The sequence below is a fragment of the Corvus moneduloides genome, chromosome 14, assembly GCF_009650955.1.
Source record: "Corvus moneduloides isolate bCorMon1 chromosome 14, bCorMon1.pri, whole genome shotgun sequence".
In the NCBI taxonomy this organism is placed as follows: Eukaryota; Metazoa; Chordata; class Aves; order Passeriformes; family Corvidae; genus Corvus; species Corvus moneduloides.
The window spans coordinates 18,762,100-18,787,698 of record NC_045489.1 but is presented as its reverse complement, the minus strand read 5'-3'; the positions used below and the strand labels follow the sequence as shown (position 1 = coordinate 18,787,698).

The following is a 25,599-nucleotide window of genomic DNA, read 5'->3' as shown; positions in this document are numbered from 1 at the left end:
GGCAGCCCCGCTGATGCTGAGGTGTCCCCGTCCCCTCTGTGCCACCCCTGCACAAAGAGCTGGAGCCAAGCTCCACAAAGAGCAGCCCAAGCCCTGGCTCCAGGCCCTGCGTGTGATCAGTTGGTGCCAAAAGGGGAGAAAACTGCTTTGAAAATGCCCATCTGGAGCTGGCAGCTCTCTGATGCTCTGTTTTGGGAGGATTGGTGCCCCAGTGCTCCAGGAGGTCTCCTGAGCTCAGAGTTTGGGTAGTGCAGGAGGGGGTTTGGGGGTCTGAGGTGCCTTGGTCTGCAGGGCACAGGAGATGATCCTCACCTGCCATCAATTCCCCCCAAAATAACCCTCCTACAGCACCTGGCCTCACCCAGAGGTGTTTGTGCTCCTGCTGGCTCAAAAGGGGATGGAAAACTGGAATGAGGTGGCTCCTGTCCTGCTGCAGCAGCTGGCGTTGTCCCAGCAGCCCTGGGCTGGGACAGCAGCAGCAGGAGGAGGAGGAGGAGGAGGAGGAGGAGGAAGAAGGCTCTCCTGAATGCTTGCTCCATGACTGCAGCAGCCCACAGCCCATGCATGTCCCACAGCAAAGCGGTGACAGGAGGGTTTGTCCCCTCCCCACACCTCCCACGTCCTCTGGGGACCGTCCCCGTGCCAGAGGTGCAGCATTGCCGCGTGTCCCCGGTTTCCAGAGCAGGTTTCCTTGGGCTGGCCAAGACTGGAGTGAAAACTGCTCCCCAAGCCACTCCTGTGGAAGGAGGAATCCCAGAGGATCCCGTGGGGTCTGGGCAGCTCCAGGTTTCCACCCCAGGTGAGTTCTGCCCATTCCCAGCACAGCAACGCCACCCACCCCAAGCAGCCCCCTGGCCATGCCAGAGGGACCTCCAGGAAAGGCACTTGTGTCATGAGGAGCTGCCCTGGCCCCACGGTGTTCCCAGCAGGAATGCTGGATCCAGGCCCTCTGTGTGACATCTGAAAGCAGAGGGGAGGAAGGTGCCAGCACAGCTCAGCACCACCCCAAACTCCTGCTGGGGACACCCTGCTTCGGATCTCCCCAACGAGCCAGGCAGCCCCAAAATTACGGGAGTCTATTAAGGTGAGGAGCCATCAGCCCCAAAATGTCCTGAAAATGCATTTTGAAGAAAAGGGTTCTTCTTAATTTGTGGGGATTTGAGCAGGTTGGATGGGACTTGGGGCAAGCTGGGCTCATGGAAGGTGTCCCTGCCCATGGCAGGGGGTGGAAACCAGACTGGAAATCCAAAAAATTCTGGCATTCTGTGATTTTCTTTCTTTCCCTGATCTGCTCTGACCCGAGACAAAAAACACGACAAAGACCAGCCTGATTTGAAAACTGGCCAGAACTACAGCTAGAGCTGAAACATCTCAGTGTAAAATTAAATTTGGAGGGAGGGCAGTGATGGGGATGTTGATGCTCATGACTACAATTTCTGGAGACGTGGCCAGGCTCTGCCAAAGCTGCTCCTGCTGCCAGCAGGAAATCACCAGCTCTCCACGGGCATCACAGGAATGTCCCCAGCTCCAAGGCCTCTTCCTTTCTAACACAAGACTTTCATGGTTTTTCCATGGCAAGAAATGCTCTTCCATGGAGTCAGCGGTCCCAGCTGAGGCATCAGGCTTACACCAGCACTGGGAAGAGGTGAAAATCAATGGGATTTGAAACACTAGAGCTGGGGAGGGGCCTCCAGGGACAAAACCACCTCCTACAGAGGCAGGAGACCCTCTCCCTGCTGGGGGTGATGTGCTTATTGCTTTTCCTTAAACACCAGTTTCCTGGGATCTGATTTTTGGAAGTGGTTCTGGTGGCACCTGCTTCATTCCGTTGCTGAGTGACTGGGAAGTGTTGCTGTGTCCGACCTTCCCTCGAGGTCTGAGGGAAGGAAAGGGAACAGTTTATCCTTCTGGAAATCACGTGTGAGTTGTTTGTTTGCTTTTTAGTTTTATGTGTGGGGTTTTTTTTTTGTTTGTTTATTTTCAGATTTTTAAAAAATCTTATTTTACTTTTAGATTTCTCAACCGAGCCACCCCAAATCAAAGGGTCAATTTTAAATTGTCCACCTTAATGGTTTACTCAGTACAGCCTGTGGATCATGAATGGCCCAGAGGAGCTGCTGCCTTTTAAGTACTGAAATGCAGCAGTAACAGCTGTGAGTTCACATCCTTCCCTCTCAGGTGGTTGTTCTGCAGCATGTTTTATCTTTATTGTATTTGAGGGTCAACACCAAAACCGAGAGGGAGCAAAAGCAGCTGCCCTGGCTGCTGGGGGATGCTTTGGGCTGTAACCCCCTGGGACAGACCCCCAAGGAGGGCATGAGGCAGAGCTACCAACGTGCCAGAAATGCCCTGTGGGCACCTCCATCGCTCCCTGGCTGCACACAAGGTCACGAGCTTCTCTCAAAGCCCTCCCACGGCAGAGGCTCCATGAGCTGAGTTTCTCCATCCTCACCTTGAGAAAGCTTTCCCTGAGACCTGACTCAGCTCCTCTCTGCCACAACTCAACCCCACACTGACCTGGAGAACAGATTTATTCCCCTCACTCCCTTTGTGGCTTTGCACAGGGTTTGACCTGCCTGAGGTTTCCCCTGTGCAGGCTGCTGTGAGCATGGCCAACCTAAAACACTGGGCTGGTTTCTTTCTGCCCCATTTTCCCCTCTCTGCACTCTCAACCTTACACAGAACCAAGCACTGGAATTACCACTGAGCTGAAAATCCCCCCAGGCCAGCCCAGTCCCCTGGCATTGCCACTGTGGGAAACGTGGGCAGGGAAAGGCTCCTTTCACAGACACTTGGGCTCACAACAACCAGCAAGAGGTTTAATGCTGTTCCTGGGAGGAGGTTAGAGGCACCTCTGGGAGGTGGCACCTGTGGGAAGATCCCTACAGGGAGATGCCTACGGGAGGGTGAAGCATCAGTGGTGACATCTGTGGTCTCAGGGTCCTGTCAGTCTGTAATTCAGACATCAATTTGGGTAATGCCACATCCGCTCTGCCTTCAGGGGACACCGTTTTCCATCAGCTCTTGCCTGGGGGTTTCCCTCAGCAAGAGCCCATCCCTTGCTGCAGGCTCTGCCTCAGCCTGGTGACACCACCAGGACCTGTCCTCCCTTGGGGACATCCTATTGTCCTCCTCCCACCCCGCCTGTGGGGCTTGGGGCAAACACCTCCTCCCTGAAGTTCTCAACTGTGGGCTTCGGTTTGGTTTTTTAAATTCCTTCCACCAGCAAAATACAGGCACAATTTTCACCCAGAGAAGGTGGAGCTTGAGAGAGTGAGCCTGGAAAAACCTGGGGTTTGTCCAAGAAAGATCAGATTCACACACAAAAAACCCCTTTTTGACTCTCAGAAAGATTGAACTACTTCGAAGTCTAGGTTTGGACTGTAAGTGTCTGGACAAGGACGTTTTCCAGAGGCTGTCACATGAATTGGTGGCAGCCCTAAGGGTCACCAGGTGCCTGCAGTGGTGCTCCCAGGCACGATTCCCACCCCATCCCTGCTCATCCCAGAGAGCACAGCTGTGTGGGGGCTGGGAAAGGCCCACCCCGAGGGCACAGGGACCCATTCAGGGACAAACCCAGCCTGGCTTGGCTCTCCTGGACTTTGCTCAGGCACTTCTGCGTGGGGGAGTGGAGGGGCAGGAGAGCCCCGCCGCTGTCACCAGCGGGGGACGCGGTTGTGGCGCTGGTCAGGGGTCACCTAAGGAAGGGACAACAGTCCTCAAGGTGCTGCTGCCCAGTCGAGGGTAAATTCATGGGTGAGTGAGCATTTGAGGCTTCTAAAGTGCAGTGCAGGTTACATGGTCTTTGCTGTAGACTGTAAACTCCTCAGGATAGACTCCTTTCCCTAACTTTTATTTATTTATTTTTTTAATCTGTAAAGTGACATTCTGGCTGAGAAAACCTTACCCCTAAATAACTACTACTACAGGAAAAACAGGAATCTTGGTGAAAGGAACAGCCTGTGCTCCCCTTGTCAGCATCCCATTGCTACAACCTGCCTCCCTCCAAGCAAAACTTCCGCTTATCATTAAAGCCGAGGTGTTAATTCAGGCTCAGGGGAGTCTGCAAAGCTTCTGTTCAGGCTTTTGGGTGTCTGGAAAGGGAGAGAGAGATGGAAAAGTTGCTGGGAGGAAATCTGAGGGCTCTTCTGTGGAAAGAGCTCTCTGAAGAAGCCAAGTTCAGCCTTAAGTTTGTCGCTGGAATAAAACCTTCCCAAGGTGAAACAGCTACAAAAGCAGGAGCTCTCGTGGGATGGGATGACTGCTCCTCTCTAGGTCTCTTCCCAGGGTGGAAAATTAGAAATCAGAAACTGCCCAATCCCTTTTTCCTTCAGGACAGTGACCCCCTAAGAGCCACCAGCACCACCAGCCAGCTCCAGTGGTCACTCTCGGTCAGGGAGACACTGAGTGCAGTGCCAGGAGTGAGCACTGCAGGACTTCCACCAACCTTCAGAAACCTGAGCAGGACCAGCCTTCACACCTGGTGCAGCTTCACAGGTGTGCCATGGCACTGTGGTCCCCACTTTTCAGATGAACCTGGGATGTCCAAGAGGTTCCTGATGGACCTCAAGGATGACAGCCTCGCATTAACACCTCCAAGCAGAACCAAAATGGCTCATTTGCTGTTCCACTGACTCCAGCCCAACCCATCTGTATGCACATGGGATATTTTTCCCCCCTCTCCATTGACAGTCGTATTTATTATTTTTAATCTATGCCCATAAATTGGCAAGTAGGGGGAAGCAGATAAAATGGAAAGAGGAACTCTCAGGAGATCGGTTGGGCTCCTTAAATGTTTGGCACTCTGTGATTATCTGTTGGCAAAGAAATGCCACTGCTATATTTTAACAGGGAACACAATACCTTAATGTACAGGAGAATCTCCTCAGCCCAATTCTGGTACTCTTGAGAGAGGAGAAAATTCAATCATCTGTGACCTGGATTGTATTTTTTAATGTCGGCCGGGCTAGATAAAATATTTAAATATTCACTTTTATATCAGCCCACATGAGGATTTGAGCATTTCAGGTTGTGTAACACAGCCTGGCCTACTTCGGGGAGAATGTACAGAAATAGGCACATATGTACAAAACACTGAGTGTGCAGCATGTGGGGCAGACAGACAGTGTTAATTAGCGTGGCACAGTCCCAGCAGCACCAGCCCAGGGCAGCCAAGGAATTGGTGTCACTTCTGTTGGATTTCAAAGGGCACTTGAGCAAAAACCAGGTGAATCTGCCTCAAATAAAGGTGGTCAAGCATGGCTGAGTCCCTCAAGTGAAGGCACTGAGGATGGAATGGCTGTCATGGGATTGGGGCTCCCAGTGCCACCATGTGGCATTAATGCTCCAGCTTGGGGATCCTGGAGGTCTTTTCCCACCTGAATGATTCCCAGTGCTTGCCTGCCTGGTGGTGCTGTTGGGAGAGCAGGGTCACACCAGAAATGGGTGTCCAAACCCACCCTGAGGTCTCCACCAGCTCCACCAGACACCTCTCTGGGATGAGGATGGGGGATCCCACCCCTGCTACCAAGACAACTTAAGGGTTTCCATGGCAGTTCTGATCCCTGGAAGAGGAGGATCGTGGTGTTTCCAACCAGCTGGAGGTGCTGGGAGGTCATGGTGCTGCTGGCTGGCTTTGCAGTTGAGAATGTGAAATGGGTTTGTGCTATCAGGGGATATCCTTCAGCAGAATAGGATGGGTGAGGATGTGCTGGGATTGCTGGGGTGCCCGATGGGGACCTGGTGTAAGAACATAAAGGTGTGAGGAAAGGGGGGTGAGCCTTTCCTGCCCCCCTGGGGCTGCCAGCTGTGCATCTGCTCTGCAGCTGTGGCTTGTGCACAGGTCCGAGTGACCTAAATGACCTTTAGAGTCCCTTCCAACCCTCCTATGATTGTCAATGGCATCAACCCTGACAGCAGCAGGGTTGACTGACAGCTGCCAGTCCCAGCACAGCACAGTGAGGGGACAGGGCAGTGGGAGGCTCCAGGGACAGCCCTCACCTGCCACACACCAATGGAGTCCTGCCCCAGTTACCACGGCCCCATGTGACACACGCACAAAGCAACTGGTGCGTGAAAAGAAGGGACTTGATCTTTGAGGGGCACTGGGCTGCTCTCCAGTTCCCACCAGGACTGGCTCAGCTTTGCAGAACTGGGACAGTCACAGAGCCAAGGGATGAGCCAGTCCCGTGTGTCCCTGAGCCTTTTTCCGGGGCCAGTGGGACTTTTCAGCTCTGCTGGGTCCCCACAGTGACTCTGCATCCCCTCGACCTCTGTAACAGGTAAGAGCAGCTCCACCAGCCCCTGATATTTTCTATCTCTCACAAAGGGTTATTAGTCTTTCTAAATTATCTAAATAAACCAAATTTCTCTTTGCTTACAAACAGTTTTGTGATTGTGTCTATGTTAACAACGCTCCACCAGAAACACCACCTTAAATGTTGCCCTGAATTTTTACACCCTTTCCTTCTGAAGCTGCTCCAGGCCAAACTCCAGCTGCCTTCCCAAGGAAAGCATGTCCTGGGCATTGCAGGGGCTCTCTGTCTTGGCCAGCCTTTGGAAAAATGCTCTTGCAGCCATTTCCCTGTATCTCAGAGGGTCAACATCAGAACTGAGAGCTCTCAGTGAGCACCAGGAATTTCCTGGCCACCTGCAGGGCACTGTGTCTCCCTGCTTCCTCTGGTCACTCCTGCTCCTTTGGTTTTGCAGATGAGCTATTCCATGCTGCTTCTTGCCTTGCCCTCTCCCACATCCCAAATCCATTCTACCCCTCTGCTCAAGCCCACTCGGCACCACAGCTCCCAGCCCAGGTGTGGAGGTGTGGAAGGTGTCACACCCAAGGGAAAAGAGACCATTTTGTGCCACTCAAGAGGAGGGAGAGCTTCTGGGGGGCATTTCCCAGCAGCTGGGCAGAGGATTCACCACATCTGGCCATGAAGGATTTGTCACTGGGGGCAAATGTGCAGATGTTGGGACTTTGCTCAACACCAGCGTTCCCCAGGAAAGCAGCAACCTGGTCCAGTGGAAGGTGTCCCTGCCCTTGGCAGGGGGTTGGAATGAGATGGTCTCTAAGGTCCCTTTCATCCCAAACTATTCTAGGATTCTGTGAATTTAAGGATCAGCATTTGGGTCTCAGCCTTATTCTCCCACCCCTTTTAGAGGTCTGGCTACTGCTACGTAGTCGAAGTACTGATCACCTACAGGGCTACTGGGAGAGGCAGAGAATTGGGCACAGAGCCCAGGCTTTCCCCATTCCGGGACTTGTGGTATAGGGGAACACAAAAGAGAGCCTGGGGACACCACGCTGGTAAATCCATGGATGGTCCTGGCCCATTTTCCACAGGTGGGGAACCTCTCCCAGCTCTCTGCAGGTTTTCACACCTGACTGTGATATTTCCAGTATTCCCCACCCCTTTGTCTGCCTTCCTGTGCCTCCTCCCTTCGTTCTGTGAAAAGTCTTCCATGAATCCCACTCTGTTTTGATGGGACAACAGGTATTTTCAGTGCTGTCATAGGGGCCTGTTCTCCATCTCCTCCATCAGTGCCCAGCTGTGGGACAGCGGATGGAGCAGCATCAGGTAGGGGGTATCAGTGCCTGGGTCTGAGCTGATCTCAGCTGGACAGGCACAGTTTGTGGGGCTGCAAAGTGCACATTGAGAGTTTACCTGAAAGCAGCAGATTGTCTGATTCACTTTTTCTCAAATAACACTGAAATGGTGTCACACTAAGGCCAAGGAGAGCTGGGCTTGGGGAAGCTCCCTGGACCCCTCCACTGCCCTGCTGGAAAAGGCAAGACAAGCCTAGACAAGGCTGTGTCTCCCTGCCAGCCACACAAGCCTTGCCTTCCCCCTTTGCTCCCGGAAAACCAGCTCCGGGAATGGATACAGGCTCAGGTCACCAATACCTTTGTCTGCTCATGCAACCTGGCATAGTGGAAGGTGTCCCAGTTCTAGCTGGACTAGATGGGCTTTAAAGGTGCCTTCCAACCCAAACCATGCCATGATTGTCCAGGGAGCAACAACGCAGTGGTGTAACTGCTGCTAAACGTGGTGTGTCACTCCATAGGGAAGGAGGCTCCTGCCCACACGCAGCCTTTGGAGCTGCCTGACCCCAAAACCACCAGCAGCAGAGTGTCCCCAAGCCCACACGGCCACCTCTGCACTCCCGTGGTGGCACCAGCTGTGCAAACAAGGCTTCTTCTCCAGGAGCTCCTCATTATCACTGCTGCCTCTGGGGCTCCCTTCTCTCGCAAAGCACACTCAGGGCCAGTCTCCGGTCTTGCTCCAGGTGTAAATCCGGAGTAATCCTAGGAACCTGCCTTCAGAGAATTTTGGAAGTCATTAACTGTGAAAGTGCTGCTAATTTCTGGTCTCACTGCCTCCGAGGTGTATCCTACCAGTGCTGCTGCTGCTGCTGCCCAAGGGGTTTTTGACATAGTGTAAAAGCAAAGCTCCTGACCGAGCGGGGCCACCCACGCCCGCTGGCAGCGACGTTGGGGAAGGCGCCTATACACACCTGGAACGGAGATGGGAGCTCCCCCCAGCCCAGCCCGGGGCCCCTCAGTCCGACCACTCGTTATCGTCCAGCTCGGAGTCGTCGTCGGACTCGCTGTACTCCACCGCGATCCGGCGCGACAGGATCGTCGCCACGTCATTGCCCACAGGCTCTTTTTTGGCCTCTTGTTCCCACTGCTCCTGGACTTTCCGGAGTTGGATTCCTATGGGAAAGGGAGGAAGGCTTTAGGGGCAACCCGTGAATGTACCCAATGTGCAGTGCCCCCCCGGTCATAAAGTATTGGCTGAGATGAGAGGGCTGCTGCCCTGGTGATTATAAAGTTCTATGGGATAATAGGATAGGATTGGTAGGACAAGGGGGAATGGCTTTAAACTGAGAGAGAGTAGGTTCAGATTGGATGTCAGGGAGAAATTCTTCCCTGTGAGGGTGGTGAGGCTCTGGCACAGGTGCCCAGAGAAGCTGTGGCTGCCCCTGGATCCCTGCAAGTGTCCAAGGCCAGGCTGGATGGGGCTTGGAGCAGCCTGGGACAGCAGAAGGCATCCCTGCCCATGGCAGGGGGTGGAATGGGATGAGCTTTAAGGTCCCTTCCAACCCAAACCATCCTGTGATTTTATGAAGGTGTGTGATTACAAAGCTGTATCATAAATAAAGCTCCTCCTCTGCTTCCACTCAGCCTGAAGATGCGGAACCTTCTGGAAGGTTAAATTCACCATTTGACCTGAAGATCTGCCGGAAAGGGAAATACGAGCGACCTTGGAGCGCATCATCCACTACAGCCTGGGAGGAAGCCACGTGCCCGAGAGCTGCCAGCGATCCGTGGGGCTTCATTCCACCTCCAGCTACGGTCCCCCATCTCTATGCTGCACTTATTCCCTCCCCACCAAGGTCCCACCATCCTCACCCATCACCTGGCCACCAAGGGCTCACGTTGGCGGGCCGGGGCCCCGCACTCACCCCTGCGGATGGCTGCCAGCAGGTCGCTCCGGGCGTCGCTCATGGGCATCAGTGGGATCTGCGGCTTCCGCGGCTCCACGGCGGGGGCGGGCGGCGATGCGGAGTGCGCCGGCGAGGCGGACACGGCCGGGGGCCCGGGCGGCGGTGGCGGCGGAGCCACCGGGGGTCCCATGGGGCCGGTCTGCGGCGGGGACGCGGAGTAGGGGCCGGGGGGCGCGGGAGGCGGTGATGGGGCGTAGGACGGGGGTGCGGCCGAGCCGGGGGCCAGCGCGGGGGGAGCCGAGATGGGGCTGTCGAAGGCGGTCTGTGCCGACGGGATGACGGGCGGCGGCGGCGGCGGGGCCGGCGGCACGAAGTACTCGGCCATGGGCACCGGCTGCGGGCTGCAACGGGGGAAAAGGGGTCAGTGCCACGAGGATGGCAGAGTCACGGCATGTGCTGAGTGGGAACGGACCCACAGGGATCATCCAGTCCAACTCTGGGCCCTGCACAGGACCATCCCCAACAATCCCATCCTGTCCCTGAGAGCGGTGCCCAAACACTCCTGGAGCTCTGGCAGCCTCGGGGCCGTGCCCATTCCCTGGGGAGCCTGGGCAGTGCCCAGCACCCTCTGGGGGAAGAACTGTTCCCTGATATCCAACCTAAACCTCCCCTGACACAACTTCAGGCCATTCCCTTGGGTCATGTCACTGGTCACCACAAGGAAGAGATCAGCATCTGCACCTCCACTTCCCCTCAGGAATTTGCAGACTGCAATGAGGTCTCCCCTCAGTCTCCTCTTCCCCGGCTGAACACACCAAATGCCCTCAGCCACTCCTCACACGGCTTCCCCTCAAGGCCCTTCACCATCTTCATGGCCTCCTCTGGACACTCTCTAATACCTTAACATCTTTTTCATATTGTGGTGCCCAAAACTGCCCCTGGTATCCAAGGTGAGGCTGCCTCAGTGCTGAGCAGAGCAGGACAATCCCCCCCTTGGCCCAGCCAGTGATGCTGGGCTGATGCCCTCCAGGACATAGCTGGCCCTCCTGGCTGCCCAGGCACTGCTGACTGAAGGACGGCACCCGTTTACTCATCCCAGCACCACCACCCATCCCAGCACCCAACTGGCTCCGCTCTGGCTTGGTTTGCTCTGAACCCCAAAGAAAGCTCTGTCCCAGAGTCAGAATGGTGGTGGGGCTCTGCTGGTGGGATGGGCTATGGGGCATGCTGTGAGGCAAGGCAGGCAACAGCCCAGGGAAAAACCCTCCATCCACCCCATCCCTTATCGGGGATGACGTTACCCCAAAAGCAGTCCTGACTGATTTCGCCTTGAGTCTCACTGGCAGTTTTGGACCGTAAAAGCTGCAGAAGAGGGCTCTCCCTGCTCCATCAGCCCAGAAATGGGGGATCAGACCTCCACCAAGCCTCCCTTCCCTTGGACACCCCTCCACCAGCGAGCAGGCTGAAGCCTTACCCGTAATCCTTGACTAGGTGGGGTCTGGGCCCGTTGAGGACGGCCTCGGGGGGCGGTGGCACGTGGGGCTGCTGCAGTCGGGTCAGGCTGTTCTGCCGGCTGCCCGCGGCCGGCCGGAACACGTGCTCCGGGGGGTTGGTGGCCGCCAGCACCCCCTCCTTGTGCTCCGCCGGGGCCAGGTGGGACGCCGGGGCCAGCAGCTGCGCGGGGTGGTTGGGGCTGGCCGGGTACGAGTGGTCGGCAGCGTCCGACGCGTAGGATCTGCAGCACAGGAAAACCCGACTGTTGTAGTCCTGGGAGGGAGCTCAGGGGGTGTGGGTTTGGGAGTATTTTGGGGTTGAGACAACAAAACAAGAAAAGGCCACGAAAATATCGATGTACGAGACAGCAGAGCGATGATAGCAGAGGGGAGGAGGACACAACAGAGCTGAACCGCTCTCTTCCCGTAGCTGCGAAATGGGAAGTGCTCCGGTTTTATATCCCAGTGCCAAGGCTGCTCCTGAGGTCCAGGATGACACCCTGGGGACACCAGCTATCCATGAAGCTACTACAGGCTTACGGCTGAGTACCCCAACCCTGCTGTGGGCAACACATCCCCCGCAACAACGGAGAGGGAGAACAAAGCAAAGGAGAGCCGTGAGCTGAAGGTGTAGGAGGTAGAACCTGCCTATTATCTGGGGACAGTGATCCTTCCGATGACGCCATGTGATAGGGGGATGGTGAGAACCTGTTATCCGGCCGGAACTCTTTATCATACGCCATCATGTTCCACTCCAGGCGCCGGTTGCGGGCTTTCCTCACTTTCTTCACCTCCCGGGTGGAGTCCTCCACCAGCCGCTGCTCCTGCGGGAACACAAAGCCATGGCTGCACCTCCAGCCCGGCTCCTCCAGACCAGGAGAGAATCACCCAGCCCTGTGAGATGCACCCAATAAAAGGGAGGGGAGCACACAGGATGCACCAGGAGGTGACTGTCCCCATGTCCTGAGCACCCCCGGCTCCGGCCGCCTGTGTTCCCCAGCTGCCCCCACCCACCTTCTGCCTGCGCTTCTCCTTTCTCTTGTCTTCTGTCGCCTGCAGCATCTTCTCCTTCCATAAGTTGAAGAAGTAGGAGGGGTCGGTGTAGAATTTGAGGCCATCCTTCTTGTCATCCCTGGGGATTGGGAAGGGAGGAGGGAGGGTTACCAGCCACAGGAGAAGACCCCCCTTTTCCCCGGCCCAAGGGCTTTGGTAGGATCGTGACCATGAGCTGCTGCCCCACCACAAACCCATCCAACACAGCGGTCACCACCTGCAGCGTGTGGGCACACATTCCAAGCCTCCCACGCAACGGGGGTGCAAATGGGGGGGGACACCTGATGCTTCTTGTGGAAAGGACCCCCTTGGACCCCCAGGAAGCGCCGTGCCCCATACCTGTAGGGCGTGAGGATGTTGAGCGGCGGGGGTTTGTCGCAGCGCTGGTACATCTCCATCACCGGGTTGGGGATGGAGTTGCGGGACACGACCTGCTGGTTCTGCACCGTGGAGCTCTTGAAGGCTTTCCTCATGTTGATGTCCTGCAGTGAAACTGGGGGCACAGGAAGAACAAGGGATGCAGGAGTGGCCTCAGCCCGCCGAGCAAGGCATGGCGGGGTCTGGTCCCGCGAACACATCTGGACATCACCCCAAAACAGCCCCGGCCCCTCACCTTCCTCCACGGTGGAGTCCAGCTGCGTCACCTTGATGACCAGCAGGTCCACCCTCTCCTGCAGCGAGTTCATGCGCATGTAGAAGCTGTTGGCTTCGTTGAACAGCTCTCCGAAGATGTCCTCCGCGTGCCTGCCTGCCAGGGGACAACGCGCCTGTCACCACAGCAGGTGGCTCACCCAGCTCAGCCCAGCCCCTGGACCACCCACCTCCCCACTGACTCCATGGGGTGCTCTCCCCAGCCTGGATTTTTGGGAGCTGAGCCTCATCCTGTCCCAAAGCGCTGCAAGGAGGCTGGGGAGCCCAAACCAGCACTCTTTCCAGTGAGAGCGGTACCCACAGGGGCACGGAACATCCACGGTGCCCCAAAAAGCCCTTGGATCTACCAGATGAGCCCAAAAAATGACCATCACACAGCATGGCCTGGGGAAATTCAGCCCAGGTGGAAAGCCGAGAGCAGGGCAGTGGGGACAGTGCCACAGCAGGGAGAATCCACAGTTTGTTTCACTTCATCAGTTATTTTCCTGCATTGCTCAGTGCTTCCCTACAATAGCTTATTTATTTGGGGTTATTTATTTAGGGTTATTTAGCTTATTTATTAGGGTTATTCCTATCATGGAGCTGAGCGAGGTGTCTGGCAGACAATTGCTGATACCTGTAGACTACAGCATCCATCCCACCCTATCCCATCCTATCCCAGCACCCCAAATCCTCAGGATTTCCTCCAAACCCACACATCAAAACCATGGCACTTGTAAAACCTTCTCAGACCATTCACCAGCTCGGTCACATCTGATTCCCTTTTCCCTGGACTAGGAAGCCACGGCCTGAGCACACGTGGGTGCTGCTCATGTGAGCCCCTGCACTTCCAGCAGCTCCCTAAATACTGGCTTTATTTTTCTGGGAGTATTTTAGAAAAGAATCTACTTCTGGAGGGGTGTAAAAGACGGGGGGAGCCCTGAATAGCTTCTCTCTGTTTTAAGTGGATATTCAGCATGAAATAGATTGCCCCTGTTAAACCTTTGCACTGGTGTGTGCAGTGCTCTCCTCTGCCCCTTTTCTGCTGAGATCAGTCCCAGGGCAGGAAGACAGCTGAGGATTCAGACCTTTGATAGACCTCTCTTCCTCAAAAAGCTCTAACTTCAAAAAGAACAGCTTGGAGTATTTTCAATCTTCACCTGACCTTCTTATTTCTGGCCAAGTGGAGAAGCAAAGGGCTCCTGAAGGCTTTCTGTCCCCCACTGCACAGACCAGCTGTGGGAGGGAAATGGGTCTTAAAACATCACCAAGTCCCCATTTTGAGCTTGGTCCTGAGCATCCTCCTGTTTTCAATAAACTGGATAATTCCCACTGAATTAGGAGTGGCTGCAGCCCACAGGGCTCTCACACAGCCCCTGTTCCTCTGTGTTTGCAGCTGGCGGAAGTGACGGTGCCATCCCCCTGCCATCCCAGTGCCATCCCAGTGCCATCCCAGTGCCATCCCAGGCCAGGGTTGCTGTGCTGTGACTTACTGAGGCTGCCCAGCTGCTTGATGATGGCAGCCAGCGTGCTGTTGGTGACACACTCCAGCTCACTCGTCACCCCATCGGGAAGGGCCCCCCGGCACAGGTGCCGGGGCTCGATGTTCCTCTTCACCAGCGGCATGGCGAGTCCTCACGCCTCTCCTGGGAAATGGAGAAAGAAAGGAAAGATGAAAACACACAGCTTTTACCATTTTTCTGTTTCTCTCCCACCACACTTCCTCAGCTTTCCGCCCAGGAGATCCTTCCTGCCAACGCTGGTGACAGCAGGGCTTTTCCAAGCAGGAGATGCTCTGGGGGGGCAAACCTTGGGGTGCTGGTGGGCACATGGATGCCAGGGTGGAGGTGAGGACCTTGTCCCTACCTTTGAGCTCCGCTGCCAAGCCTCCTTGTCCTCTCCCACTCACTTCCCAGAGCTGTGCTGCAACCAGGAGCAAACTCCCCTGTGCTGCAGCCCTTCAGCTGGCCCTGAAAAGCCTCATCCAGCCCAAACAGAAGCGAGGAAGCGCTTGTAATGCCATTATTTCCAGCTCACTGCAGCCTCTCCAGGGTTTTATTTGTGCACACACTACACTGAGACAAGCTGCTGTGGCCAGCTCATCCCAGCTCCCTGCATGGCCACCCCCAGCATCCCTGGGGGTGCCCCCACAGCATCTTTGGGTGCCCCCACAGCATCCCTGGCTGTCCCCCCAGCATTTCTGTGTGTCTCCTGCTCCACTGTCCCCACCCCTGAACTGGGGACGCTTCATTTTCTACAGGGTTTAAGAGGATGTAGGAAGGTGCCTACACCCAAAGGCCTCATCTCCCCTGAGGGCACCCATGGCAGCTGCAGGGAAGGATGAAGGATGGGCACCATGGGGTGTGGGGTCCTGGGGACACATTACCGCGCTGATTTAAAGGGTGAATGGTGGGAAACAGGCTGGGAAAAGAGGCAGAGAAGGAGCATTTATCGTCCCCCGGTGGTGTCTCCTGGGGTGCTGCAGCCTGGGACTGGGACACGGGCACAGACCCTGGGACTGGGACAAGGACAGGCGGCGACCCCGCAGGCTCACACGAAGGGCTCTTAGGTGCCACGAGTGCATCCGGGCTCAGCTCAGCTCCCAAAGCAAAGGCAAGCTGATGGCTGGGCTGATAAGGACCGGAGAGCACCGACAGCATTCCCAGCGAGCAGAATCCCCCCCGTTTCACGTCCCGAGCACTCCCCACCCACCCCATCTTTCACAAAACTTTGGCAGCGAAGGAAAAGCCGCTTCCGTTCATCGCTGGGAGCGGAGCCGCCGGGCGCCGGCATCGGAGCCAGCGATTCTGCCGTGAGCGGAGCCAGCAATCTGCAGAGTTCACATTTTTTGGCCTCGGGAGCGTTAGACGGAAGAGTTTCCCATTGACAGCGCCCGGCCAGCGCTCCCAGCAGCAGCAGCAGCTCCTCCGCTGTTTTCAAATGCAAATTCGAGCTCCCTCCATGAAGGAGCCCAAAGCCTTTTCCCCGGGGCTGCGCTCTGCCCAGGGCACCCGGGGTGCCATGGGAAGGACGCCGGTCCTGAACCCTCCGCGGGCTTGTGCGATGCTTCGGGCTCAGAGCAAACTCTCTGTCCTCCAGTGCTTCCCAGAGTCGCTGCTCAGGGATGTGGTGTGATCCCTGGCTCCCGAACCCCAAGATTTCCTCCTGCCCGCTGTTTGTTCCTCTGCGGCAGCATTTGAGGGGGAGGCTCTGGATCTCTGCTCTGGCCATGCACAGCCCCCCTTTCCGGGCACCCCCCGAGCTCCCCAAGCTGTGTAAAGAGCTGAGCAACGCTGGCAGCTTCACCCCAAGCTTGTTTTATGTGTCACCCCAAAATCTGCCCTCAAAGGCTGAGCCCCAGCACGTCCCAGGGCTGCGGGGACTGGAGGGCACAGGGCAAAGCCCTTAACGAGCTGCCTGGGCCCAGCAATTAGAAACAGGGAACAAAGAGCCATTCTCAGCATCCCTCTGGGCCACAGCCACGGGACACAGCCACTGGACGCAGCCACCGGCACCCGGGGCTTTTTGTCCCTGCACAGGGGACCCGGGGGGAATTGGGGCCACCCGAGCCTGCAGCCCCCATGGGGACCCTGCAGCAGAATGAGGAGAAAAAGGGATTTGTGGTTTGAAACTTCCCAGCAGGGACAGATTTGAAGAGAGGCAGACAAGGGGTGAGGGGTGTGATAGCAGCATTTGAGACTGTGCCATGGGAGAGCACCCCTGGAGGAGGAAAATCCCTTAAATTTCACCCCAAAAAGGCCAAACAAGACTCAGAGCTTGCAGCAGAAGGAACCAAGGAGGATTTGGGCACATTTTTATGCAAGGAGAGGCTGGAAAGGCAATTTTGACTGAACCACAGGAGAAGCTGCTTTCCAACACCCCCTCCACCCCAAATTAATGGAGCACAGGGATCAGAATCCCCTGCCAGCCCCTCCCCTGATCAGCGTTCCCCCAACCTGCTGCACCAACAGCACCAAACCTCTGGCTTCTGCCTTGAAATCCCAACTTCTCACCTAAAACTTCTCATCCCTAAGCCTGGCCTGGCTCGTGGGACCAAAATTTTCTGGGTGGGGGTGGGCTGCACGTGACTCCAGAGATGCCAACCTCATTTCTGTCCTCGCTGGCACATCTTGCTCACGCACACCAAGGGGCTGCACACAAATCCTGTGCGCTGATGGCCTGGCCAGAGCCTCAGCAAGGAGATGCTGAGCTATGCCCAGCACTGCTCCTGCTCTTGCTGGTATTTCAGGCAGTTTCCAAGACTTCCAGGGGCTGATTTTGGGTGGCAGGTCCTCAGACCTTCAGGAAGAGGCTCCCAAGGGCAGGGGTCTGCTGGGTGCAGGGGTGGCCAGGCTCTAGGATCACTTACATGGACTAAAACCCATGGGATTTTGCTGTCTCCTGAGTGGAAGCGACAAGCCCTCAGTGGGAGGTGGTGTCAGGATGCAGGAGGAGGAAAATGGGAGCCATGAACTCCGCAGGAATTTCCTGGAGGTGGAAGGCAGGAGGAACAGGACCAGCCAGGAGCCAATTCAGGTTTCAGGTGCACTGTGGGGATTCTCCCATCACTCAGCTTTTCCCTGTGACTGGAAAGAGCCAGTAGCTCTAAATCTTGTACTGGGAAATGCCACAGGTGAGGGGAGACACTCACCAGCTTCCCACCTGCTTCCCAAACCCAACAGTGGAGCTTGGAAGGGAATCACATCCAGCTGGTGACCAGGCAGGGGAGGGGATGAGGCAGAAATGAGCTGTGCCCTAAGCAGCTGATTTCCCCCAAGGAAATCAAATCCCAAATCCAGAGCTGCTGGCAGCACTGAGGAGCGGCCCCTCCTGTCCCAGACCAGGCTGTTCTGGGGAATAAAGGCTGCCCCAGTCCCTGTAGACCAGGCTGGGGGTGTGATTCGCAGCTGCTGGCCCACGAGGCGACCCCTCCAGCTGGCTCCTTCCAGATGTTTTCCTTCACCTCAGCAGCCACCAACATCTGGCAGCTTAGATCCTCAGGGTCCATCAGGGGCAGAAAAGCAGCTCTTATTTTGTAAGGGTCCAAAAAAATGAGTTTTGTGTCCAGACATTGCTCCTTTAAGTTCTTTGCAACAGCTTTTCATGTGCATAACTGTGTCCTCATCCCCTCTCTGCCCCCAAACCCACTCTCTCCCTCTGGGCTGTGATTTACAACCCTGTAGGCAGATCCTAAGTGGCCTGAAGGACCAGGTGTGCTCTGGGTGGCCAGGAGGGGACGGGCTGCTGACCACAGGTTTCTCAGGTGCTGGTTAATCCCTGTGACAGATGTTTGGGTTGGTCAGTGCCCGACACCTGCAGCCCTGGAGCCCTGCTGGATGTTGCATGAGAGAGGAGGGAGAAGTGTCCGGGCTCCCACCTTCTTTCACTGGGCCATGGTGGAGCAGAAAACAGTTTTGGGGCTTGTTTTCCATGAGTGTTCCCTGCAGGAGGAACCTGGAGTGGGAGTGGAGCCACGGCAGCGATGGGCAGCACCGGTGGGAAGGATGTCCATGCTGCAAATCAAGGCACCACCAATATTTCTGACGGAATTGGATGGCACATGGAGCAGAAGGAATGAGGGAAACCTCATTCACTGTGCATCAGCCAGCCAGGAAAAACCCCGAGCTTGGACCTGGGAGAATGTGGGTGTGTGGTGAATCAAATGCCTCAAGGCTGGGAGCTGGGGTCAGCCCTGCACTAAGCTCAGTTCTAGGCCAAGCTTTGGGGCAGTCTGTTTGCTCAGCCCTTGCAATCGAAGCTCTTTCCCAATTTGGGCTTCCCAGGGTCCTCTGAGCCCTGAGGAGCAGACACTGCCAGGAACTGAAGGCTTTTGCAAGGGAGCAAATCTTTGGTTGGATGCCAGGAGCCAGAGCAGTGCAAAAAACAAGAGATACGTTGGAAAATCTGTTAACCTTGAACAAAAAAAGTTTATAAACGGATATTAAGCAAACAAGAAGTGCCAGATCTCGTGGTGGCAGCTCAGGACCCTGTTTTGGTGCAGGATCCTTGGAAAGGAGAGGTGAGGAAGGGCTGGAGACAGGAGGGAGGCACAAAGCAGTCCTGAAATAGCGAAAGGAGCAACAAACCACTGACTCTGAAGTCAGGGAAAGGACAAGAGGCAGAGCTGACACCCAGTGGGGTTTGCAGGTGCCTGAAGGAGCTCATCCTGTGGAGTTTGGCAGGATGGATCTGGTACAGAAGAGGGCTGGGAAGGATCTGGGGGTGTGTGATGCTTCTGAGCAGACAGAAATAGGTGGTAGGTGTGAAAGCAGCAGGTTCTCAAGGTGCTGGTTTGCGGAGCTCTGCCACAGTGTGGTGGAAACCAGTGTGGGATGGTTCAAAGAGCAACAGAACAAACCTGCAGAGGACAGAGAGGCCACCAGCAGCCACCTCATGGTTGAAGGGCAACCTCTGGCTCACATGGCCCTAAACTCCTATTTTCCTACTGGTGTGGGCCATGGGGAGAGCAGAGCCTGTTGCCTACAGGGGCTGAAGCTTTGTTGTCTCAGGAAAAAAGCAGCCAGGAAAAACTGTGCAGGCGGCTCTTTGTGGTGCAGGGAAAAACCTGCCTGGGAGAGCTGGGCCAGATCTGCTGCTTTCCTCCCCACAAAATGGAGCGTGAGCTGCACCGCAAGGACTCGTTGCTCTCATTTACAAAATGCATCCGTGACCACTTCTTCATTTGCTGCCAGCCCAAATGCCTGAGAACAGCACCAGCACGACAAATGTCTCCCCGTGTGACAAATGCCACTGGCTCCCCGTGAAGGTGATCACTGCTCCAGAGCCACTGTCCAGGGGCTCATTCCATACGTTAAAACCGGCTGGATCCCGAGTGCTCCCCTCGCTCAAAATGAAGCAGAGGGCAGGACTTCAGTGAGAGGAACTTCTCAGGGTGGCACTGAGGGCTGGAGGTGGGCATGGCAGAAGCGATGCCACTGCCTGCCCCTTCCTCGAGACCCCTGCATCCCGAAGGAGTCTGGCTTTAGGAGCGGTCTGGGGCCATGGGAAGCATCCCAGCCCCACTGGAGGGTCAGCAAAGCATCAGGTGACAAAATGCCTCGGGGACTGCAAAGCCCCAGGGTGTGAGATGCTGATTTTGTCCCCCACCCCTGGGACACCAGCCGGGGAGGCTGGAAGCCAGGGCTGTGGGCTCGCTGTGAAATGAGCGGAGAGGTCTCAGCCCCGCGGGGCACAGAGGGATTTTTGCTGCCGGCCAGGAACAGATTTGGGTGGAGCTGGGAAAGTGCCAGGCCCTCCTGCCAACGGGGGGAAGAGAGCTGTGTCCGGCTGGCCCCGGGGCACAGCTCCGTGGCTGCCTGGCCGGGGCTGGAGCAGTGAGCTGTGTCCCACCGGGAAGGCGCATCCCGGGAGCGCTGCCCCCGCCTCTCCTCCGGCCCATCTGCGGCTCCTCCTCTGCGCGCTCCGCCAAGGCACCTCCGCCACGGCAACTGCCAGGAGGCTTCAGCGAGCGAACACTTCGCAGCAAAGTGCACCACAACGTTAAATCACAGCTAAAAATATTCCTCAGGAGCTTTATTAGTAAATGCCACAGTTGGTGGTTTGGTATGGTTGGGTTTTTTTTTTTTTCCCCCCCTTCTACAGTAGAATGTTTCAGCTCTAGGAACAGCACTTGACTAAACTGTCTCTAAATCACCTCCACCTCCGAGGGCTGGGCTCTGCAGCACCAGCCCTGCTTAGGAGGATGCCGTAAATGCAACTGCCTCGTTAGCCTGGGGTCAGTACAAACCCTCATCCTGCTGCGAGTCTGGTTTAAAACAAACAGGTTCCTGGATGGGTGTTAGGTGAATGATGTTTCTTTACAGGTAGGCAAGAGCAAATGCTATAAATCACAGAATCACAGGAGGGTTTGGGTTGGAAGGGACCTTTAAGATGTTCTAGTTCAACCCCCCCGCCACTATCCCAGGCTGCTCCAAGCCCCATCCAACCTGACCTTGGGCACTTCCAGGGATCCAGGGGCAGCCACAGCTTCCCTGGGCACCCTGTGCCAGGGCCTCCCCACCCTCATAGCCAGGACTTTCTTCCCAGTATCCCGTCTCCTTCCTAGCATTTAGTCTAAATCTCTCCTCTTTTAGTTCAAAACCGTTCCCCACTGGCCTATCATTATTTCCCCCTATAAAAAGTCTTTCCCTCCTTTTGATAAGCCCCCTTTAGGCACTGGAAAGGGCTCTGAGGTGTCCCCAGAGCCTTCTCTTCTCCAGGCTGAACAACCCCATCTCTGCCAAGTGGGTTTTCAGGCAGTAGCTTTCCTTGGGGTTTAGTTAACGTGGAGTTGGGGTTCTGTTTGATTTCTCAGACATGGGGAGCCCTCAGTGTCCCCTGGCTCTGGTCATGGAGCTGAGGGCCACTTCTTCAGGTCCTTCCCATTCACCTTTTGGCTCCATCTCTGCTACGGATACAGAGCAGAGTATCCGTATCCATGCAAAATCCATGCAAAAAAAGGACATCCATCCCGATTCCCTAACGCTGAAGGGAAAAAGGAGGGGGAAAGTTGTGGATGAAACCATGCATGACCCTCCTCCATCATCCCTTGGCTGCTCCGTGCCTGGTTCCAGGGCGAGGAATGCCCGGGAGCAGCGGCACTGCCTTGATCTTCAGAGGAGGAGTCAGGGGATGGGGCTGTGGGAACACAGCACAGATCCCGGCTCTGCTTTGGCTGCAAAAGATCCCTGCTGGCCCAGGAATCATGTGTTGTTTTTAATGACTCTATCACCAAAGGAAAATCTTCAATGACGGCTTTTTTTTCCCCTTTTGTGCCCAGCTCATTACCAGAAGGATCTCCCTCGCTCGCTGCAGGCTTGTGTGAGCAGGACGCTGCTGAACAAACCGGCCTTTTTCTCCCCAATATAGAAGGCGCTTTGATAAACCCGGGAAACCCTCGGCCAGCAGCGAGGGGCTTTCTGGAAAGCCGCTGCTGCTGCCTTTGGGAACAGCCGCAGGACTGGCATCTCCAGCCACGGAGCAGAGCGCTCCCAGCCAGCTCCAACCTGCTCCCTGCAGGGCTGGGCTCTGCCTGATGCTCCCCAGAGCGTCCATGTGGGTTTTCCCACCAGTGCTGGACATGCACCCTGCAAAACTCCGGGTGGATGTGGGCAAGTGGGGGCAGACGGCGGCCCGGAGCTGGCTGCAGCCTCTCAGCTCAGAGACGTGCGAAATGCCGCGGCTCTTGCCCGCGGGGTGCAGCTCAGAGGGTGCCTTTTTGGATGAGCAGCTCTGAAAAAAAAAAAAAAAAAAAAAAAAAAGCGTTCTTGCTTTTCTTTTTTTATTCCTTAACACTTCTGGCTCGAGGGCTGTTGTTCGTAACTTGTCAAGATCTTGGCATCGGCGGCTGATTTGTCATCCGCCATAAAATGGAGGCTGAGCATCTTTGGTTCAGAACTGGGCCAAGGGAGATGACAGCTCAAAGCGAAATATGCTTCATCTCGAGTTTTCTCCCTGGGCTTCAGCTCCCAGGAGAAGGAGCGGACATTTGGGGTCTGAGTTGCATCACAGCGTTCTGTGTGAGAGCCCTTCTCCTGCTCTGCGTTTGCGACAGCACAGCCCGGTGCACATTAACCCTCCACCTGCCAGAGCTGCTTGTGCTGGACCGATGCTGCCATCACCCTGCCCTCCTCACCGAGCTCTGCAACCTGTCACCCTGGGAGCTACTGGGATACACAAATACCACCAAAACACCATTTCTAAAAAAAAAAAATTATACCAGCAATCTCTTTAAAACCCAGGCAATGAGCTGCAGCATGAGGGGTGTGCCTTGGCAGGCTGAAGTTTGGAAGATGAATTATTAATCCTGCCATTCCTGAGCTGCCCGCACATCCCAGTGCTGCGCTCCCATCATCCGGCTGGTGTCCGGCAGCGTGTCCGGCCGCTGGCTCCGCTGTGCCGGGCACACAAAGCAGCCACAAACTCCGATAAAAAGCATCTCAATCCGTAGGGATATCATCGCGCTGACACCACCACGAGGCAGCAAGAACTCGAGTTTGAAGCGATAAAATTAAAGCTCCCTGCAAGTAGCTGAATCACTGAGCGTGGAGGCCCAGGCTTGGCACCTTGGGGGGCTCTGGGCCTACCTGAAGCTCTGCCCATGGGGGTGCCCCGGGCTGGGGGTGGCCACCAAGGGGGCTCTGAACCCAGCGGGGCTCCAAATCCCAGGGAGGCCACCAGGATGGGGGGGGGGGGGAGGAGGGGGCCATGCATGACAGGTGACACCAGGTTGTGCCCTGCTCAGCGCTGTCCCCTCTGCGCCCCCAGCCTCACACTGGGCTGCAGAGCCCCCCGGAGCCCTCCCCCAATTGCCCAGCCAGGGGGTGATGAGCCCTGCCCTGCGCTGGCTGTGGGTGCACAGGCACCCGTGGGCCCAGTTTATCCCCCACGGTGACGTAAAGACGAAGGATCCTCCCTCCCCAGGATGCGAGGATGTCAAGTGAAGCCCCCCGCCCCCACCCCGCCCCCATGCAAGGGTGCAGAGCAGCCGGGTCCCCCCTTCCTCTCCATGTAGGAATGCGAAGTGACAGCACACACACCCCCTCCCCAGCGCAGGGGTGCAGAGAGGCCCGGAGCACCGCGCTGCAAATGTGCCAAGTGCTCCGGGATCCCTCCCCCCCCGCCATGAAAACGTGCAGAGCAGCCTGGCCCCCTCCCCTCCAGGCAAAGGTGCAAAACGTGGAGGATTCCCCCCCCCGCCCCACCACGAATAGCTGCGAAGTGGAGGGACCCCCCACGCAAGGATGCGAAGCAGCTTGGACAGCCCCTTCCCACAGCAAGGCTGTGAAGGGATGGAGGACAGCCCCCCGCCCCCATGCACGGATGCAAAGCTGGGGGGGATGCAGCAATACGGGGATGCAGAGCGGCCCTCCCCCCCCCCCCGCAAGGATGCGAAGGGATGGAGGATCCCCCCTGAAAGGATGTAAAGGGATGGAGAACCCCCCCTGAAAGGATGTAAAGGGATGGAGAACCCCCCCTGAAAGGATGTAAAGGGATGGAGGATCCCCCCTGAAAGGATGTAAAGGGATGGAGGATCCCCCCTGAAAGGATGTAAAGGGATGGAGAACCCCCTTGAAAGGGTGTAAAGGGATGGAGAACCCCCCCGCCGGGACGATGTAAAGCAGCATAGGACCACCCACCCCCCATGCAAGGATGCAGAGCGGTGGGGGATCCCCTCCACGCAACGATGTCCCCCCCAAAAGGATGCCAAGATATGGGAGACCCCCACAAAAAGGCTGCAAAGCCCTCAATGCCCCGCCAAGGGATGTCCCCCCCTATGCGCGCTCACACCTGGGGGGACAGGGACCCCCCACTTTCCCCGCGCCGCGTCGTCCCCGCATCCCCTGCGCTCACCTCCGCCGGTCTGGGGGGGGCCGGGGTGCGTCTCGGCGGGGCCCGGCGGGGCCGTGCGGGGCCGTGCGGGGCCGTGCGGGGCCGTGCGGGGCTGCGGCCGCCGCCGCCGCTGCCCGCGCCCCGCGCCCCGCTCCGCTGGCGCTGCCCGCGCTGCCCGCGCCGCTCCGCAGTGCGCGCACGGCGCATGTGCCCCCGCGCCGCCCCCGCCCCGCTCCGCCCCGCGCCGCCAGCCCGGGGCTCCCCGAGCGGCCCCGACACCCCGGAGCCGCCCTTACAACTTCGCCTTGGGGTTTTAATAAATCCCTAATTCCCCGCGGCTTTCCGGCCTCTCGCCGTGAGCTGCGGGTTTGGAGCATCCCGCTGGAAATGCTTCCGCTGGCGCGGTCGGGAGGGGAAGCGATGCTCCGGTGAGAGGGAGCGGTTTGGGCGTCGTCTTCTCCAGGTGTGGCATTGCCACCATCTTCCTCCTGCTTCCCCCGTGCCCCGTGGAGTCCCTGGGTGTCTCCCCACGGATCAGATCCATGCCAAGGTGTTGGTCTGGGGCATTGCTGAAGCCCCAGGCAAACCATTGTCCTGCCCAGCTTGTCACTGACACCAACCGCTGGTGCCTGAGGATTTGGGGTCCTCTCCTTGGTCATGCCGCGGAGATACTCCAAGGGCTGGAGCAGCTCTGCTCTGGAACCCGGCTGGGAGAGCTGGGAGTGTTCACCTGGAGAAGGGAAAGCTCCAGGGACACCTCAGAGCCCCTTTCAGTGCCTAAAGGGGCTCCAGGAAAGATGGTGACAATGTTTTTAGCAGGACCTGTTGTTACAGTGCAGTAAGTGATGGTTTTAAAGTAAAGGAGGGTCGATTTAAACCAGATATGAGGAAGAAGGTTTGTACAATGAGGGTGGGCAGGCCCTGGCACAGGTTGTGCAGAGAAGCTGTGGCTGCCCCTGGATCCCTGGCAGTGTCCAAGGCCAGGTTGGATGGGGCTTGGAGCAACCTGGGATAGTGGAAGGTGTCCCTGCCCATGGCAGGGGGTTGGACTAAAAGACTTTTAAAGATGCCCTCCGACCCAAACCATGCCGTGATTCTGTGTCCCAGCACGAGCACTGGACTGTGCTGAGTGCAAACATTTGCAGGAGTTTCGTCGGTCTGGAGGGTCTAACAAAATCCAAGCCTGGGAGTCCTAGAATCCCAAAATGGTTTGGGTTGGAAGTGACCTTAAAGACCATCCAATTCCAACACCCCTGCCAGGGGCAGGGACACCTTCCACTAGACCTCACCTCAGGGCTCTGCCCTTCTCAGGTCACTCCAGCCCACACCAAATCCATTCCAGGCTGTGTCCACACTCCAGCCCCAGGCTGGCTGAGGAGTGACGTGAATTGCCCCATTCAGGGGCTGAGACTGCAGGACAACCACACAGCTCTGCCCATGGCAGCTGCATGTCCGTGCCAGGGATGCCAGCAGAGCCAGGGCAGGCTCCAGTGACCCCACACCCCTTCCTCAAATCCCTGGCAATGCCCTTGCACAGCCAGGGCAGCCAAGGGGCACTCTGGGCTGGAGGCTGGTGGTGCAGCAGAGCAAGGCACCCACAGAAATAGAACCTCAAATCCTGGGGGCAGCTCTGGGCCCCTCA

At 56.7% G+C, this 25,599-nt stretch overlaps 1 protein-coding gene across 3 annotated transcripts; it reads right to left on the bottom strand.

Annotated features, from left to right (window-relative positions):
* Positions 1–1,958: 1,958 nt before the first annotated feature.
* Positions 1,959–24,036, bottom strand: LOC116450859 (wiskott-Aldrich syndrome protein family member 3-like). Of its 3 annotated transcripts, none has more exons than XM_032123741.1 (9): positions 23,979–24,036; positions 14,120–14,272; positions 12,610–12,744; positions 12,336–12,489; positions 11,958–12,075; positions 11,592–11,767; positions 10,925–11,185; positions 9,469–9,851; positions 1,959–8,716 (listed from the first exon to the last, which is right to left on the bottom strand). In XM_032123741.1, the coding sequence occupies exons 2-9, from the start codon at positions 14,250–14,252 to the stop codon at positions 8,559–8,561; spliced, it is 1,518 nt and encodes a 505-aa protein (XP_031979632.1). In that variant the 5' UTR covers positions 14,253–14,272; positions 23,979–24,036; the 3' UTR covers positions 1,959–8,558. The 3 variants fall into 3 exon arrangements, with proteins under 3 accessions (XP_031979632.1, XP_031979634.1, XP_031979633.1); XM_032123743.1 differs by having other exon boundaries at positions 11,652–11,767; XM_032123742.1 differs by lacking the exon at positions 23,979–24,036 and adding an exon at positions 14,493–14,610.
* Between the last annotated feature and the right edge of the window lie 1,563 nt (positions 24,037–25,599).